The following is a 15,957-nucleotide window of genomic DNA, read 5'->3' on the forward strand; positions in this document are numbered from 1 at the left end:
CGACAAACTCCAGGGAGCCAGGATCTTCACCAAACTGGACCTCAGAGGAGCCTATAATCTGGTTAGAATCAGAGAAGGAGACGAATGGAAGACAGCATTCAATACTCGCGACGGGCATTACGAGTACCTGGTCATGCCATTTGGATTGTGTAATGCTCCTGCAGTCTTCCAAGACTTTGTCAACGACATTTTCAGAGACCTTCTGGACCACCATGTTATTGTATACCTGGACGATATATTAATTTTTTCCAGATCCATGCCGGAACATATGATGCATGTCAAACAAGTCCTGCAGCGTTTAAGAGAGAACCATTTGTATGCCAAGCTCGAGAAATGCCATTTCCATCAAACATCCACCTCTTTTCTCGGCTACATCATATCGGATACCGGTCTTGCTATGGATCCTACCAAGGTCAAGGCGGTACTCGAATGGCCCTGTCCCCTCTCCCTCAAGGCCATCCAAAGGTTCCTCGGTTTCGCTAACTACTACCGGAGGTTCATTCAGGGATTCTCATCGGTAGTAGCACCCATCACGGCACTCACACAGAAGGGAGCTGATCCTACAAGGTGGACTGAGAAGGCTCTCCAGGCTTTCGAGAGAATAAAGACGGCATTCACCTCAGCACCCATCTTAACCCATCCAGATCCTTCGTTACCTTTTTTTTTGGAGGTCGACGCCTCCGATGTAGGAGCAGGTGCTATACTTTCACAGAGAAAGAATCATCAAGCTCCACTTCATCCTTGTGCATATTTTTCAAAGAAGTTTTCCTCCGCCCAAAGGAATTACGATGTAGGTAACTGGGAGCTCCTCGCTATCAAGCTGGCCTTGGAGGAGTGGAGGCACTTACTGGAAGGCACAGAGTCGCCAGTCACGATACTTACGGACCATAAGAATCTTCTGTACATTGAGGGAGCACGGCGACTAGGATCTCGCCAGGCAAGATGGTCCTTATTCTTTACTCGCTTTAACTTCCTCATTTCCTACATTCCTGGTTCAAAAAACATTAAAGCCGACGCCTTGTCACGACAGTTCCTGGTAGAGGATAACAAGGTGGATCAACAGGAGACCATTCTCCCTTCCACTTGTATTCTGGCTGCTAATACTTTTAGTGCCTTAACGGACATTACTAAAGCTCAGAACAACATCCCGGCAGGACTCAACGTTCCGGAGGACCGGTTGTTCACTCCCCGTAAATTCCAGAGGAGAGTCATGGAGTGGGGACATTCATCCAAGACTGCAGGCCATCCTGGCACCAAAAGAACTACTGAGTTCATCGAACGCACATTCTGGTGGCCCTACATGCGGAGAGACATACAAGCCTTCGTAGCTACGTGCGCTACTTGTGCTCGAAGCAAGATGCCACACAACAGACCAGCAGGTCTCCTTCAACCACTACCCATCCCAGTACGTCCATGGACACATATATCGATGGACTTCATCGTTGAGTTGCCCAAATCTAGAGGCATGGACACTATACTTGTGGTGGTGGACAGATTTTCCAAACATACAAATGGGTAAATCAATGGATTAACCCTCCAGGCGCTCAGAATAAAACATAGTCCTGCTGGTGAGCAATAATACAATAAATCACATAGACCCCGGCTGTATTCAATCGTATAGCAGTGTAGAAAATGTATCCTTCCCTCCAACCGGCTCACCAAGAGCACTATAAGGCTGGAACACGGGAAACTCACGTATAATACTTGATGTCCGGTCTTTCAAATTGCTGTGCTGTATGCTCCCGCTCCTCCTGGATAGGCTGGGGTCTCTCCGTCGCAGGATCTCGTTGCTTCACCGCCAACCCGCTGCCCGCCGATGCGGAGGGTGGTCACCTGACCGGCGGCATGGATGGTGCTTCTGAGTGACGTCACGGCAGACCCGACAGCAAGGAACACCCAGCAGTGACTCGGCGTGCAGGCGCGCAGTGAATCAGCATGGATAATCTCTTAGAAAAAGAGTAAATGCGCCGCACAGCACCAAAAAAGAAAGTGAAGGCTGATATGGGAAAAGTAAAAAAGCTTTATTTGCACAAGGTGCAAGCGAAACCTCTTGACGCGTTTCGGCCTGGGAGGCCTTTGTCAAAAGAGTCTCCCAGGCCGAAACGCGTCAAGAGGTTTCGCTTGCACCTTGTGCAAATAAAGCTTTTTTACTTTTCCCATATCAGCCTTCACTTTCTTTTTTGGTGCTGTGCGGCAGATTTTCCAAACAGGCACACTTCATCCCTATGAAGGGTTTACCCACTGCACCAATGTTATCCGAAGTTTTCATCAGGGAGATCTTCAGGTTAAATGGGTCCCCGCAGGTCATAGTGTCCGATAGAGGATCCCAGTTCATCTCCCGGTTCTGGAGGGCGTTTTGTAAAAATCTGGACGTTACCCTACACTTTTCATCAGGATATCACCCCCAGACCAATGGACAGACGGAACGCACCAATCAGTCTCTGGAACAGTTTTTGAGGTGCTTTATCGCTGACACTCAGGACGACTGGGCGGAACTTCTCCCATGGGCAGAATTCTCCCACAATAATCTACAGAACGAATCATCCCAACAGTCACCATTTATGGTCAACTATGGCTTCCATCCGTCGGCACTTCCTTCCCTCATCTCCAAGTCTGGAGTCCCGGCCGCAGAGGACAGGATTCGCCACTTACAAGACCTATGGCAGAAGATCCATCGGAATCTACAGCACGCTGGTATATTACACAAGAGACAAGCGGATCGTCACCGAAGAGAGGTCCCAGGGTACTCTGTAGGACAAAGGGTTTGGTTATCTACCAAAAACATTCGGCTAAAGGTAGCTTCACCCAAACTGGCACCACGTTTTATCGGCCCTTTCCGCATCACCAAAAGGATCAACCCAGTAGCCTATCGGCTTGAACTGCCAAAAAATATGAGGATTCCTTCTGTATTTCACTCATCCCTTCTCAAACCTTATCATCAAGACTCATCCCCCAAAGGACAATCTAAACCTCCGCAAACCATACTGGTAGAGGGCCAACAAGAATATGAGGTTCAGACCATTCTCAACTCCAGAATATCCAGAGGAGGATTACAATATCTTGTACACTGGAGAGGCTATGGCCCAGAGGAGAGAGAGTGGATTCCTCATCATCAGGTACATGCCAACCGCCTCATCTCTGCCTTCCACCGTAGGCATCCTGAGAAACCATCTCTGGTTCGCCCGGAGGTCTCCCCTCAAGGGGGGGATACTGTCACACTTGCCTCTGATCCGCGCGGAGACCGACTCAGGGAAGCACCACGGGGCAGAGTCATGCGCCCACGCACTGCCAGGGCAGTGCAGGCGCAGCGGCGTGATGGCGGAGCTCTGCGAGACGCAGCGCGCACGCGCACGGGTTGCTCGGCAACCAGGAAGCAGGAGAACGTGAGGGAGCTGCTGGAGCCTCCCACAGGCGGAGACTTGCTGAGTGAAACGCATGACGTCATCACGTCGCGACGCGCATCGCGCACGCGCGCGGGTTGCCCGGCAACCAGACCTAGCATCAGGAAAGCCTAATTGCAAGCTGTTTTTGATCAGTGTCTCTCTGACACCATTGGTGGACCAGTACACACCCCTGCAAGGTAATTGGACCCTTCCCTCATATATACCTGCTTCTGCCTGTCCTTCATTGCTGAGCATAAACTCCTGTTTATGCATTGTGCTCACCGCTGCTGTTTAGTTTTGTCTTGAACCTGTCTGACCTGTTTGACCCTGCCTGTTACTTGGATTTCTACACTCTCCAGCGCTTTGACCCCGGCTTAATTACTCTACTACTCTACCTTCTATTACCCAGGACCTTGGCTACGAAACTCTACCTACCCGGACTCTCCAACCCTGGAACACGGCAAGTACCCTGACTACCCTGACCTCTCCAACCCTACGACGCGGTACGACTAGGACTACGCATTCCGGACAGGACTGCGTGGTTGTGGGTCGGTGCCTATACATACCCCACCTCTGCCCCGCGGTCTTCCGTCCTGTTTGTGGTGAGCGCAGCGTGACAGGGGGAGAGAAGCAGACAGAGAGAGAGGGGGTGGGACAAGAGAGGGGGTGGGGAGAGAGATAGGGGGATAGGAGGGAGAGAGATGGGGGTTCGAGAGATAGAGAGGGGGAAGAGAGGGGGGAGGGAGAGAGAGGGGGGAAAGAGTTGAGGGGGGAAGAAAGAAGAGGGATAGAGGGGGGAGATAGTGGAGGCAGGGAGAGAGAGGAGGGGGAAGGAGGGAAAAGGGGAGGAAGGGGGGAATGAGTTGGGAGGGGTGGGAAGAGGGGGAGGGGGAGAGATAGGTGGGTGAGAGGGAGATGGGGAAGGAGAAAGGGGGGGAGAGAGGCGGGAAAGAAGGGGACAGGAAGAGGGGGGGGAAGAGGTGGGAGCACAGGGGAGGGAAGTGGGGAAAGAGGAGGGGGAAAAGAGGGAAGGGGGATAGAGAGGGGTGGAGAGAGGAGAGGGAGAAAGAGGGGGCGAGAAAGTGGGGGGAGAAGAAGGGGGAGAAGAGGGATTCAGGGAAAGAGGGAGGAAGAGGGCGGAGAGAGAGAAAGTAATTGCTTTAATAAAAGAGAATAAAGGCAAGTCTGAATAAAAAAAAAATAAGAAGACTAGTAAAGGCAAATCAATTTGTTCATGAAATACTGTCCAAGAAATATCAGCTGTTTATAGGGGTCATTAAATGCAGCTCCGAGAACATAGAGAGACCCACAAGATGATCAAAGGCAGAAGGAACGAGGATATGCAGAGCAAGGGAAGCCTCCCCGAGAAAGTGACATGATTAAAAACCCAACAGACTGACACCCATCAAAAAGGTCAGGTGCCTTCCAATCAAATACAAATCAATCAGGACAGAGGAGGGCAAAAAAACAACAACAAAAAACCCCGCTCCATTCTTAGCAGAAGCACAAAGGGGTCTTTAATTGTGATTTGTGTAAGGAAAGGGATTACAGCACTTTAATACATTAAACAGGACGCATATAATGCAGCCTGTGTACAAACAAAGCCGGGAGCGCGCACATCACCATGGCGGCAAATCATTTCTTCGGTTCTAGAGATTAAATGTGCCACACTCGGACCACTAGTACAAACCCAATGTTATTTTGCTAGCGCCAGCCCCCAGGAAATGACCAGGCTGACCCTACCCTTCTATTAACCCCTACGACTGCCAACGGCATGTGTTGCGGGCCCCTTTGGCATACAAAGGGTTACTGAATAATGTTATTTAAAAAAAACACAGGAGTGGTCACAGGTCTATTTAAAATGTGTTCGGCCTGTATGAGTTTAGCTCCTATAATGTGAGCATCTTGCTTCCTGGGCACGTCCTGCTCTTCTTTTTAAAAACTTTTTTTTTTTAAAGTGTTAAGAAATGTGGATTTTCTTCACCTCCAGCTTCTGAGGTTACCATGGTAACGTTTAGACTGCACTGGGCTCTGTAGAGAGCTCCATTTTAACCTCCCCGACACTGCATATTTGAAACGCTCACGTCTCCTGAAGGGAGCATCCGATTTAAAAAATAATAAAATAAAAAAAACAGGGTTGGAAAGGGGCGAGAAGAGATCGTGACCACGTAAAACGCGACGCAGGCTGCTGTTTTGAGAGGAATATTATGGCAGCATGCAAACAAATGTCTCCCCTTTTCTTTGACGCAAGTAAATATTGGAGAGAAAAGACTTCATTAGATGAGCTACTTACTTATCAGTGTCTTGCACTTTCTCACTGACTGCCCCACACCTCTGGAATGCCCTTCCCCTCAATACCCGACTAGCACCCTCTCTATCCACCTTTTAAGACACATTTGCTTAAAGAAGCATATGAATAGCACTGTGGATAATACTAGACACATGATACATAAAGCTTGGCCCCCTGCAGACGCACTTACCAGAACTCCCTCCTACTGTCTCTGTACGTTCTCCCTACCTACCAATTAGATTGTAAGCTCCTCGGAGCAGGGACTCCTCTTCCTTAATGTTACTTTTATGTCTGAAGCACTTATTCCCATGACCCGATTTATATTATTTCTAATTTATATGATATGTATTACTACTGTGAAGCGCTATGTACATTTATGGCGCTATATAAATAAAGACATACAATACTATACGTGCAAAAGACCCCCCCAAAAAAACTGCAGTGAATATGTCGAATAAAATCTATGCCACAGAAAGCAAAGAGGGATCATTTATTTCCGGTAAAAGACTAAGGCAAAAAAAAATAAAATTGCGTTGGGTTCCTCAAAGATAAAAAATAAAAAATAAAATTGCAATGCTTCTTTAACTCTTTTGCTGCCAGGGGGACACACAATGCACTCCTAAAGGGTTAATGCCGCCCACGGGAAAAAAAATTAAATAAAAAGACAGAAAACAAATGCAGAATTGTAACGGCCTTTACTCAGGCAAGAAACCCCCAAAGCGTGGAAAATCCGCCCGGCTAAAATATCTGCTGAATCCACCGAGGAATGTCAGGCTTTTGCACCAAAACAAAGCCCCTTGTTCTGCTTACCGGGACCCCATAGTAAATAAGGTGAATTCCCGCCTGCTACTTAATAAAATTAGCATCTCACAAAATGTGCCACTTTCCCCTGAACGCCAAGCGTGTCTAATAATGCGCGAAGCAGATTGTCTTCCCTCGTTTCCTTAATTTGTTTCATCTAAAAGCAATTCACTCAACATCTTGTCGCCCTCTGGCAGCATAGTTTACTTATCTGCACTTAATTTCTCATTTGGACCAAAACAAACTCGTAGAGCCGCCTGCTAACTGGGAGGGAGGGGGTGGTCTGCGGGAGAGACCAACACAAGCCCCATCGTCGGTGTCTTACTGTTCGAAGGGTTAAGAGAGAGGCCAGCGATGAATTAGATTGCAGTGTGCTTATTTTGATCCTCGTCTGCGCTGGAAGGGTTACGGTTAATGGAGCCCCTGGAAGGCGCAATGTCTCAAACGGTTTTATTTTTTTTTAAGAAAAATACGGAAATCCTCCTTCTCCCCCCACCCCCCCACATAAAACAAAAAGCATCCTCATTTTATTTCTGTTTTCCATTTCTTATTTGAATCATCCTTTTTGTGATTTTGTAATGCATTGTGTTCAGTGTGTTTTGAAATACATATTTATTCAACAGGATGGAAAAACAAAAAAGCATACATTTGCTAGAAGGGAAATGTAGAAGTGGTCAGTACCAGCCCCATATACTCTGCCCATGCTGTTAAACTGTTCTAAAGCCTCAGACCCCAGTGAATCACTGGCTTTCCCCACTAGCAGCCCATTTTTACTATACTATACTATTACCCGTTCAGCTGCTGTTTGCTTTCTACACTAGCAACTATTTGACTCTGCAAATGTGAATAATGACTCTTGGTATATCGTGCACCTGCTCCCACCCCACTATTACAATGTCTAACTCCCCCCCCCCCCCCGTCTCCTTATTGCAGTGTCCAAAATCGGTGGTTGAAAACAACAGCAGATTTGTCAATGAGAAAAGCCTCATTGTTTTCAATGCATTGTTTTCCTCCATAGATGGATTTCACTGCACTGTAATGGCCATGCAAGCCTTACTTCACGTGAGATGGCCAAAGTGTATTATTCGGTGTTATCTGCCATTGGCCAACAATGAACCAACGTCAAAACGAGGCATATTTTTAGCAGAAAACACTTCAGATTTCTCGGGCCTTTGTGCTATAGAATAGCTAAAGTAAACGAATCGTCACCAAACTCTCAATAAAGCAGTCATGCACAGAAACATCTCACAGACAGACATGTTACACATATATTAATATAGAGAGATAGAAAGGAGATACACACACACACACACACACACACACACACATTTCTATAGCTGGAGCAATAACATTTCTTTTCCAAAAAAAATCAGGCTTATTAAGTGTGTGAGATTTTTTATACATATACACATATATACACACACACACACACACACACACACACACACACACACAAAGTATGTAGTTAAAATATGTCTTCCATCCCCAGGCTGCTGTAGTTAGCTGAAAGGTCCATGTTTTAATCAGAAATGCAGTGCCCAGAACATTAGGGCACTAGCGTCAACAAGAGATTATAAGGATAAATGGTGTATACACAATCTCATCATTGTACCATGATCAGTGTGTAACTTGCAACATAGCTTCAGCCGTCACAAATTTGTGAAATATATATATAATAAATAGGAACACAATCACTTTCCTGCCAACTTTACTCTATCAATGTCAGCTTCCCACAGAAAATGTATTGGAAAATAGCAAATAAAATGTGTTTCATTCAAACTAAACCCAACGGCCATGAGAAATATAAAAGCACAAGAGTAAATATCCTTGGGCAACATGATAACATAATATTAATTATTACAATTAATAATAACGAATACATTTCAGTGCGCAATCATGAGACTGGGCTATAGAAAGCACAACACTGAGGAGTAGCCTCATAGGAATTTCTATCAGTGAAACATACAGGTCAAGATTCAACAGTCAGCGAGTCAACACGAATATATTTTTCTCCCTGGCTTGGTTAAATGCATTAACCCAGTTACTTTGTACGACATTGTACACGGCTGCTGGTGTTGCAGTCACTGACAGCGTTATAGAAGGGAGTCATTGGGGGAAAAGAACAAAAACCAGCTCGGAAACACTTGTTTGGAATTATACAAGCTGTGACAGTGTCTCTAATGATGCTCAATATTTGCAAAACAAAGCATGATTGGTGTGTATTAGTAAATGCACACACTGTAAAACATTTATATTGCTGCCTGCTCTTCTAAATGGCAGTGTTTGCTGGAAAGATCATTTGATTTCCAACATTCTGCAATGGTTCTGTTATTTCCAGTACAGAAATGCTTTGGTCTGGTTCATATCCCGAATGGGTCATTTTTTTCCCCCCAAAAAAATGTATTTGAGAAAAAACAGTTTGGATCATAAATCTGAAGAATAGATCAGTTTTGCAACGTATCTAGTAATCATAGGTGATGCGACAGTCCGTCTTGTGGATATGTACAGGGGCAGCTAGGAAATGATTTTGTATTACTGACTTCGCAACAGAATAAAGGCTTGAAAAGAAAAGGAACCTCGAGGTACGAAACTAAGAAGAGTTATGAGGTCACATCTCAAGAGGAAACATACTGGTCAACAATCAGGAGATAGAGATATAAAGTCACAAGGATGGACCTGTGAGGTCACAAGTGAAGGATGAACCTGTGAGGTCACAAGTGAAGGGTGGACCTGTGAGGTCACAAGTGAAAGGTGGACCTGTGAGGTCACAAGTGAAGGGTGGACCTGTGAGGTCACAAGTGAAGGGTGGACCTGTGAGGTCACAAGTGAAGGGTGGACCCGTGAGGTCACAAGTGAAGGGGTGACCCGTGAGGTCACACGTGAAGGGTGGACGTGTGAGGTCACAAGTGAAGGGTGGACCTGTGAGGTCACAGGTGGATAAAGGGCTTTTATTGGTGTACATCACCTATGAATAATGTCCGTGCTGCCCCAGTAAATGGTACCACAACTAGAAAGGTGCAAACTTTTTGCTGACGTTCACGAACCAGGAGAAAAGTCACATTTCTTTTTCGCAAAACAGATTTTTCGAAGCATATTTTAAGACATTCACAGATCTATAATCGCACAAAAAAAAATGAATGACCCCCAGGACTAAAACTAGAGCTCATCACCTGCAAAAGGAAAGGACTCCAGGAGTTTGGTATCATGTTTGTGTGGTCATTTCCCGATCAACAGCCCTGCAATTACATAAGATATGTGTACACCGCAGGTAGCCAACTCCAGTCATCAAGAGTCTTCCACTGAGCCACTTGTGCTGAAGCAGGGATATCCTGAATATCTGACCTGTTGGTAGCTCTTGTGGACTGGAGTTGGCTACCCCTGGTGTACACATTACACATCTCATTAAAGGAATATAAACTAGTAAGAGTTATCAGGCCAGCCCCTGTGTAAATAAACAAAGGAGTTTGCAGGGAAGGAGGCCAATGGCAGTTGAATTTGGGTTCCTGGCCAGCAGAGAACTGTAATTAAGATGGAATATGAGAGGGGACGTTCGGCTGGAGCAAATGTTAGCAGAATACAACCTGCATTCAATGGTGCTCTTTTTTGTTATTCTTTCTTTAACACAATGAGTTGTTATTTCATAAGCACAAGGTCTAACTTCACCAGTGTGCACTTGAAGAGAACAATGTAAATACACACACAGAAATGGTAACACGATAATAACCTCATCGACATTCTAGGCATCAGAATAAAAAGCATGTACATATAAAGGCTGTGTATACATTTACATACATAAATGCATGCAACGCAGCCTGGGATGCACAGAGAGGCAGTCACAATGTAACAGACATCATGCTGTTTAACATATAAATGACATTGTGTCATCATAACACTTGTACATTACAGAGTGTCAAATAGGTTAAATATATAGGGCAGCTGCCAGAGGTACAGACTACACAATAATGAATGGCCTGTAGAGATAGACATAATTAAATATGATATGAGAGTATGAAGGGTTTATTAAATAGTGAATATATATATATATATATATATATATATATATATATATATATATATCCTAAATCAGCACATGGCATAAAGGTGATTGTATTGCAATGAATGAGTCAAGGAACTCCACGTGTGTGTGTGTGTGTGTGTGTGTGTGTGTGTGTGTGTGTGTGTGTGTGTGTGTGTGTGTGTTATACACACACACACACATACACACACGCTGTACGCAGAACAGTTAGTGAATATCCTGATTAGAACATACAGTATAAACATGTACATCCCCCCAAACGTGAGACATGGAAAAATGGTATCTTGCAGCTGGCACAAGTAACGTTGTATCTACCCGTTGTTACACTACAGGTATCAAGGGGTCTTTTTAATTATTTCTGCCCACACTCAGCAGGCTAAAAGCAACATTGAGAAGGGAAGAACTGATCAGCCTTAGACCCCCTGTGCTGTGAAATGATTCCAACAGACTGAAGTGAGAAGTTTTGTGAGCCAGTCAAACAGGCATGACCAGAAGTGAGCAAAAATGATACTGTATGCACACAAAGGGACAAGGAAGAGAAATGAATAGCAGTCTTTAGCATGTCAGGGCTCCGGGAGAAGCAGGGGCTTAGCTGTCCACCTGCACATTATTCGGAGCTGTACACACAACCATGGGGATATAGTTTTAGCCATTAACTCTTTCTGTTCCCCTTCCATATATAGGTTCTCCCAATGCATTTTCCTAGCCAATGCTCCATTGGGAACCCCCAAACCATACCCACACCAAAGCTAGTGTCTAGGGTTGACATATACTGTAGGCAACAGATTAAAAGGACAGGTTAAGACCATGCTGCCCTATCACTGATTTGGGACATGCGTCCCTTTTATTCCCATGTAAACAGAGCCAGTTTGGGATATAAAATCTTTCAGACCAAAAATCAACACTTTCTATAGCTGTTCCTTTAATCTGGATACCTTACAGTACCCGTGCCTACATCCTATGATGCGTTGCACAGTGCTTTAAAAGCTTCCCTACCTGTGATAAAGATCAGTGGGACCTGTTTATTCTCCGTTGTGTAAGTGCACTGGGTGCCCATTTATCATAAGGTGACCCTAGATACCCCTCACCCAGACCAGAGTGTTAGGGGAAATCAACTCATGTGCAATCAAACCCCATTCAGTTCTAGTGTGTCTGCATGTTTACAGCCCAATCCCCAAACCCTGCTCTGTGATAGAGGGATACTGCATGATCATGCTCCAGTTACTGTAGTTAGTGTGAAGGATGTGTGTATGACCCTGTGTGTCATAATTACACCGCTATATATACACACAGGGGAACATGTTAGGTTAGAGGTGTTTGTTTAGGAACAGAATACAACCTAGTCCAAAGTTAACGGGGAAAAGGCTATAGGAGTTAATGAAGGGCTATGTGGGTGACAGGGTACATTGTACATATTGGGGACAGGAGTGTGTAATGCTTCACTGCTCGACATTGTTACTCTTTCAGGGCTGGTGCCAAGGGCCATAAGACCCCGTGGCACTGGCGGGGTTAATAAGACAAGCCGTGTCAGGTGTCTAAAGTATGGGACACTTACATGAAAAGGATAAGGGGGTTAATATCTTATTGACAGGTATCTAATAGGGTGTGTTCATGGGGGACGAGAGTGCATGGGTCAGAAGGTATATAGACCCAAGAATATAATAGGGATAATGAATGAGGGGGATACAGGGTATATACTTAATGGATTATAAAAGGTAAGAATGGTATACAGTCAAGACGTGCCATGTACGATGTAGGATAAGGAGATACATTAACCCCAGCACTGCCAGTGAGGCCAGCAACACATTGTTCAGCAAAGCTTTGTTGCGCCCTGGCATCCAATGGGTTAATAAGTGAGAGAAACAGAGAGCATGCTCCTGGGGGTAAGAAGTTCCCCAGCCATGAACTAGATTAGGGAGTTTGTAGGGCTGTGAGATGTGGGGGGATTGCTTTGGTCGCATTGGATTTTTGGGGGGCGAGGAGGTTCTGAGGGGTTCAAATCACTACATGTGAACAGAGAAGTTGTGCAGGGGACATGGGAGATTGGGAGATTTGTAGGATGTTGTAGCTGCCTGGGTGTTTTTTTTTTACTGGAAAGTGTATAAGGGTGCATAGGTATTACATGTAAATGTCAGCATTAAAGGGGCATGTGGGGTTAGGTGCCAGGTTGTGTAGGGTTTTCTTTGGGTTCTGGAGGGAAGCGAGAAGTTGGGGTAGTGTGGGAATTTGGAAGGTGCTTTTAGCTGTTTCAGAGGCACGTTTGCAAGCTGCCTGGGTGAGTAACACATGTATATGGGGTCTGATCGCACCATGCCACTTACCTGACTGTCCACAAACTGCCTGGAGTGTGCCCAGTGCCAACAACACGCTCAGCCATCCTGGGCACAGATGCCTCACTGCTCCACACATCCTCATGCTGCAGATCGCCTCAAATCCTCTCCCAAATCACATGTCCCAGGGGCATATCCTTAGCTCCCAAACCTCAAAGTTATCTGGGGGGGTAGTAGGGGGGGGAGCAAGGGGCACCTGCTCCTGATGCCCCCAGAGAGTGGCAAGAAAGTTATCTCCAACCAGCTGTGCCTCCTTCCTGCCCCGTTGTCCTCCTCAGTGCCTCCTCCTTCCTCCCTTCACTTTAGCACAAGTCCTCCCGTTCTTGCTCTTCCTCTTCTTCCTTGTCACACTCCCTCTCTTCTCTTCTGCAGGGCACAGTGCAGGCTGCCTGGCTCCATGCAATCATATGGGGAGCTGCAAGGGCAGCTGAGAGCTGCCACACACGCCCCGCCCACTCTCCTCCACCGACCACGCCCACTCCCAGCCAACGCGCGGACGTGATTGGCGGAGGCGCTCCCCACTGAACTTGAAATGCACATGCAAGCTGCACCTGTCACTGCTGCTGGTCCCAGTCAGGACAGCACACGCCAGGGGTGGTGACAATAGGACAGAGTCGCTGTTACCCCTGAACTCTCTTATCATAAGGAGGCTTTCCACTCTGCTTTTATGTAGTCCAAGTCTTGCTCAAGGTTGCAATCTTTCCTTAAAGCATCTTGAGAGACACATGAAGTCTAGCAAATAATGTCACTATTTTAATTTAATTAAAAAAAAACATTTGTTTGTAAAAGTCTTATTGTGCTTTAAATGTAAATTCTTAAACATTCCCCCCAAAATCTAAATTATACAAGTGCCTATAAATTCTGGTAAAAAAATAATAATTAAGTTTTCTGCTTTGGTTCAGCTGTAAGCGTTTAAAAAAAAGGGCAGATCATGATTGCCCTTTTATTTAAGATAACGGTACTAACCTGGGTTAATAAACCTTGATTGTTTTATTTTAGTTGTGTATATTCAACTAATATACCAGTAACTCCCCCAGCAGCAACTCAAAGGCGATGGGCCTAAAATACATTAATTTCAATGAACACCCATTGTGTTATTTTGTGTTACGGGTTCTTATGGCAGTGAAGGTTTTATTTCTCTAAGTCCTCTTTAACACTGAAAGAGTTAAACTTCTGTGTGGGTTTGTTAGCCAACATGTGCTTCTGCGCTGTACATGAATTTCCTCCTGCGTCAGTGAGCGCCTGCGTCAGTGAGCGCCTGCGTCAGACATACCAATTTTCTAACTGCGCTAATTTCATGTGACTGACACAGCGTATACAATTAACAGAAATAAAATGAGCAGCTATCACAGACACAACTTTGGCACATCCCATTGTGATATAATGCCAAGTATTTCCTTGACTACCCCCTCCAATAACGCCTCTCCAAACCGAAATAACGGGACCTTCGTAGGCTGACACTTATCTAACGCGCTACACATCAGTTTTACAGCAAACCAGTCAGGCACAGGGAAATAAATAAATGTGGCATCTCTTCCCAGTTCATTTTGTGAAACTTTGGTCCCTTATTCCAGGGATGCTCAACGGCAGACCTCAATCCCCCTCCCCCCCACACCCTAACAGGTCAGGTTTTCAGGATATCCCAGCTTCAGCACAGGTGGCTCAATCAGAGGCTCAAGCCCTTATTCTGTAAGGTGTGCTAAGCGCAGATGATGGGCTATCGCAGGAAAAGTCCCATTAAAGTCAACGAGCCTCTGATTGAGTCACCCTTGCTGAAGCAGGGATATCCTGAAAATCTGACCTGTTGGGGAAGGGGGGGGGGGGGGAGCTTGAAGACTGGAGTTGAGCATCCCTGCCGTAATCTCTAAGGTGCATTAGGAATGACTTCAAGAGGGCTTTCCGTTTGATAACTTCAAATCTATCGCACCTTATAGAACAAGGCATTATGTGTCAAATCCACGACAGCAAAAAGTTGGTGCCCATTTTTAGTTATTGCCCATGCTAACCTTTCATTTTCAGTTTTTCAGCAATGTGGAAAGAATATCAAAATATCATAAAACTCCCAACCAAAACAGCTACAGTTGGCAAAAGTCCCCCAAATATTTGCAAACGTTTCCAAGGGTGAAATTTGATTCCTGGGCATTTGATTTTGGCGTTCGGTGTTCATGGGCAAAGTTTGTCAGTCTCATTGGCTGCGAGTGCGTAAACTTCAACAATCTGTGCGTTTGTTTGCCAAGTTTTTGCCCACCTCTAGTCGTGATACATTGTGCTACATTGTGCTACAGAGGCTGCCAATGATTTGGAAAACATCATCTACCTGTAGGGACAACCATTGATTCCTAACAGGGGGGTTAGACAAATAATATCTGTAATGATGGATCCCAGGCAGTGTAGCGGGTCTCTGACTCCATGTGGAGACTGCGCACTTAGTCAGGCCACAAACTGCACCTTAGCGTGGGCGGCATTGCTGTCAATCACAGAAGCAGTTTCCAAAGTTCCTCCCCACAATGCTTTGTACCCACAGCAGCAAGGCATTGTGGGGCGTGACTGTGGAAGCTCCCGAAGTTATTGACAGCTATACTGTCTGCACACACTGAGGTGCAGTTTGGGGCCTTGTTCAGCGTGTGTTTCCCTCTACGAGCTCAGGACACTACACTGCCTGGCATCGGTCACACGTCCCTGTTAGTAATAGTCATATGCAGTGGTCGACAAATCACCAAAAAATCTACTCGCCGAACAAAAAAATCTACTCGCCACCTAGTACCAAACGTGTGCTGCTTGGGCCAATTGGCGCTCGCCACGATGTTAAATCCACTCGCCCGGGGCGTGCAAATGTATAGGTTTGTCGAACACTGGTCATATGAGTTGGCAATACGATTGATTAATTAGGGGTTCGCAGGACAACTATTTTCTAGCAGCGGGGGCACAATGTAAAAAAAAAGGTTGGGAAGCACTCGCCTAAACGGACACCTCGCACGCTGTCTGTGTCATGTCTCTTTCTGCTCCCTGGCGGACGTGCAGGGGTTAACCTCCATGCACGGACGTATAGTTTGTATATAGTTGGGAAACTGCTGCTCAGAGCGCAACCCATCAATCAATGTTCTTATTCATGTCACA

General features: G+C 45.7%; 1 protein-coding gene across 5 annotated transcripts in view; it reads right to left on the minus strand.

The window, feature by feature from the left end:
• Positions 1–13,240, minus strand: part of ERBB4 (erb-b2 receptor tyrosine kinase 4) — a 701,260-nt gene extending 688,020 nt beyond the window's left edge. For 4 of the 5 annotated variants that reach the window (XM_075607205.1, XM_075607203.1, XM_075607206.1 and 1 more), the window contains exon 1: positions 12,832–13,240. In XM_075607205.1, the coding sequence (XP_075463320.1) occupies positions 12,832–12,925 (94 nt within the window). In that variant the 5' untranslated portion in view covers positions 12,926–13,240. The remainder of the gene's footprint in view (positions 1–12,831) is intronic. The other variant, XM_075607207.1, reaches the window with a different exon arrangement.
• Positions 13,241–15,957: the final 2,717 nt, after the last annotated feature.

The sequence above is a fragment of the Ascaphus truei genome, chromosome 7 (genome assembly GCF_040206685.1).
Source record: "Ascaphus truei isolate aAscTru1 chromosome 7, aAscTru1.hap1, whole genome shotgun sequence".
NCBI classification, from domain to species: Eukaryota; Metazoa; Chordata; class Amphibia; order Anura; family Ascaphidae; genus Ascaphus; species Ascaphus truei.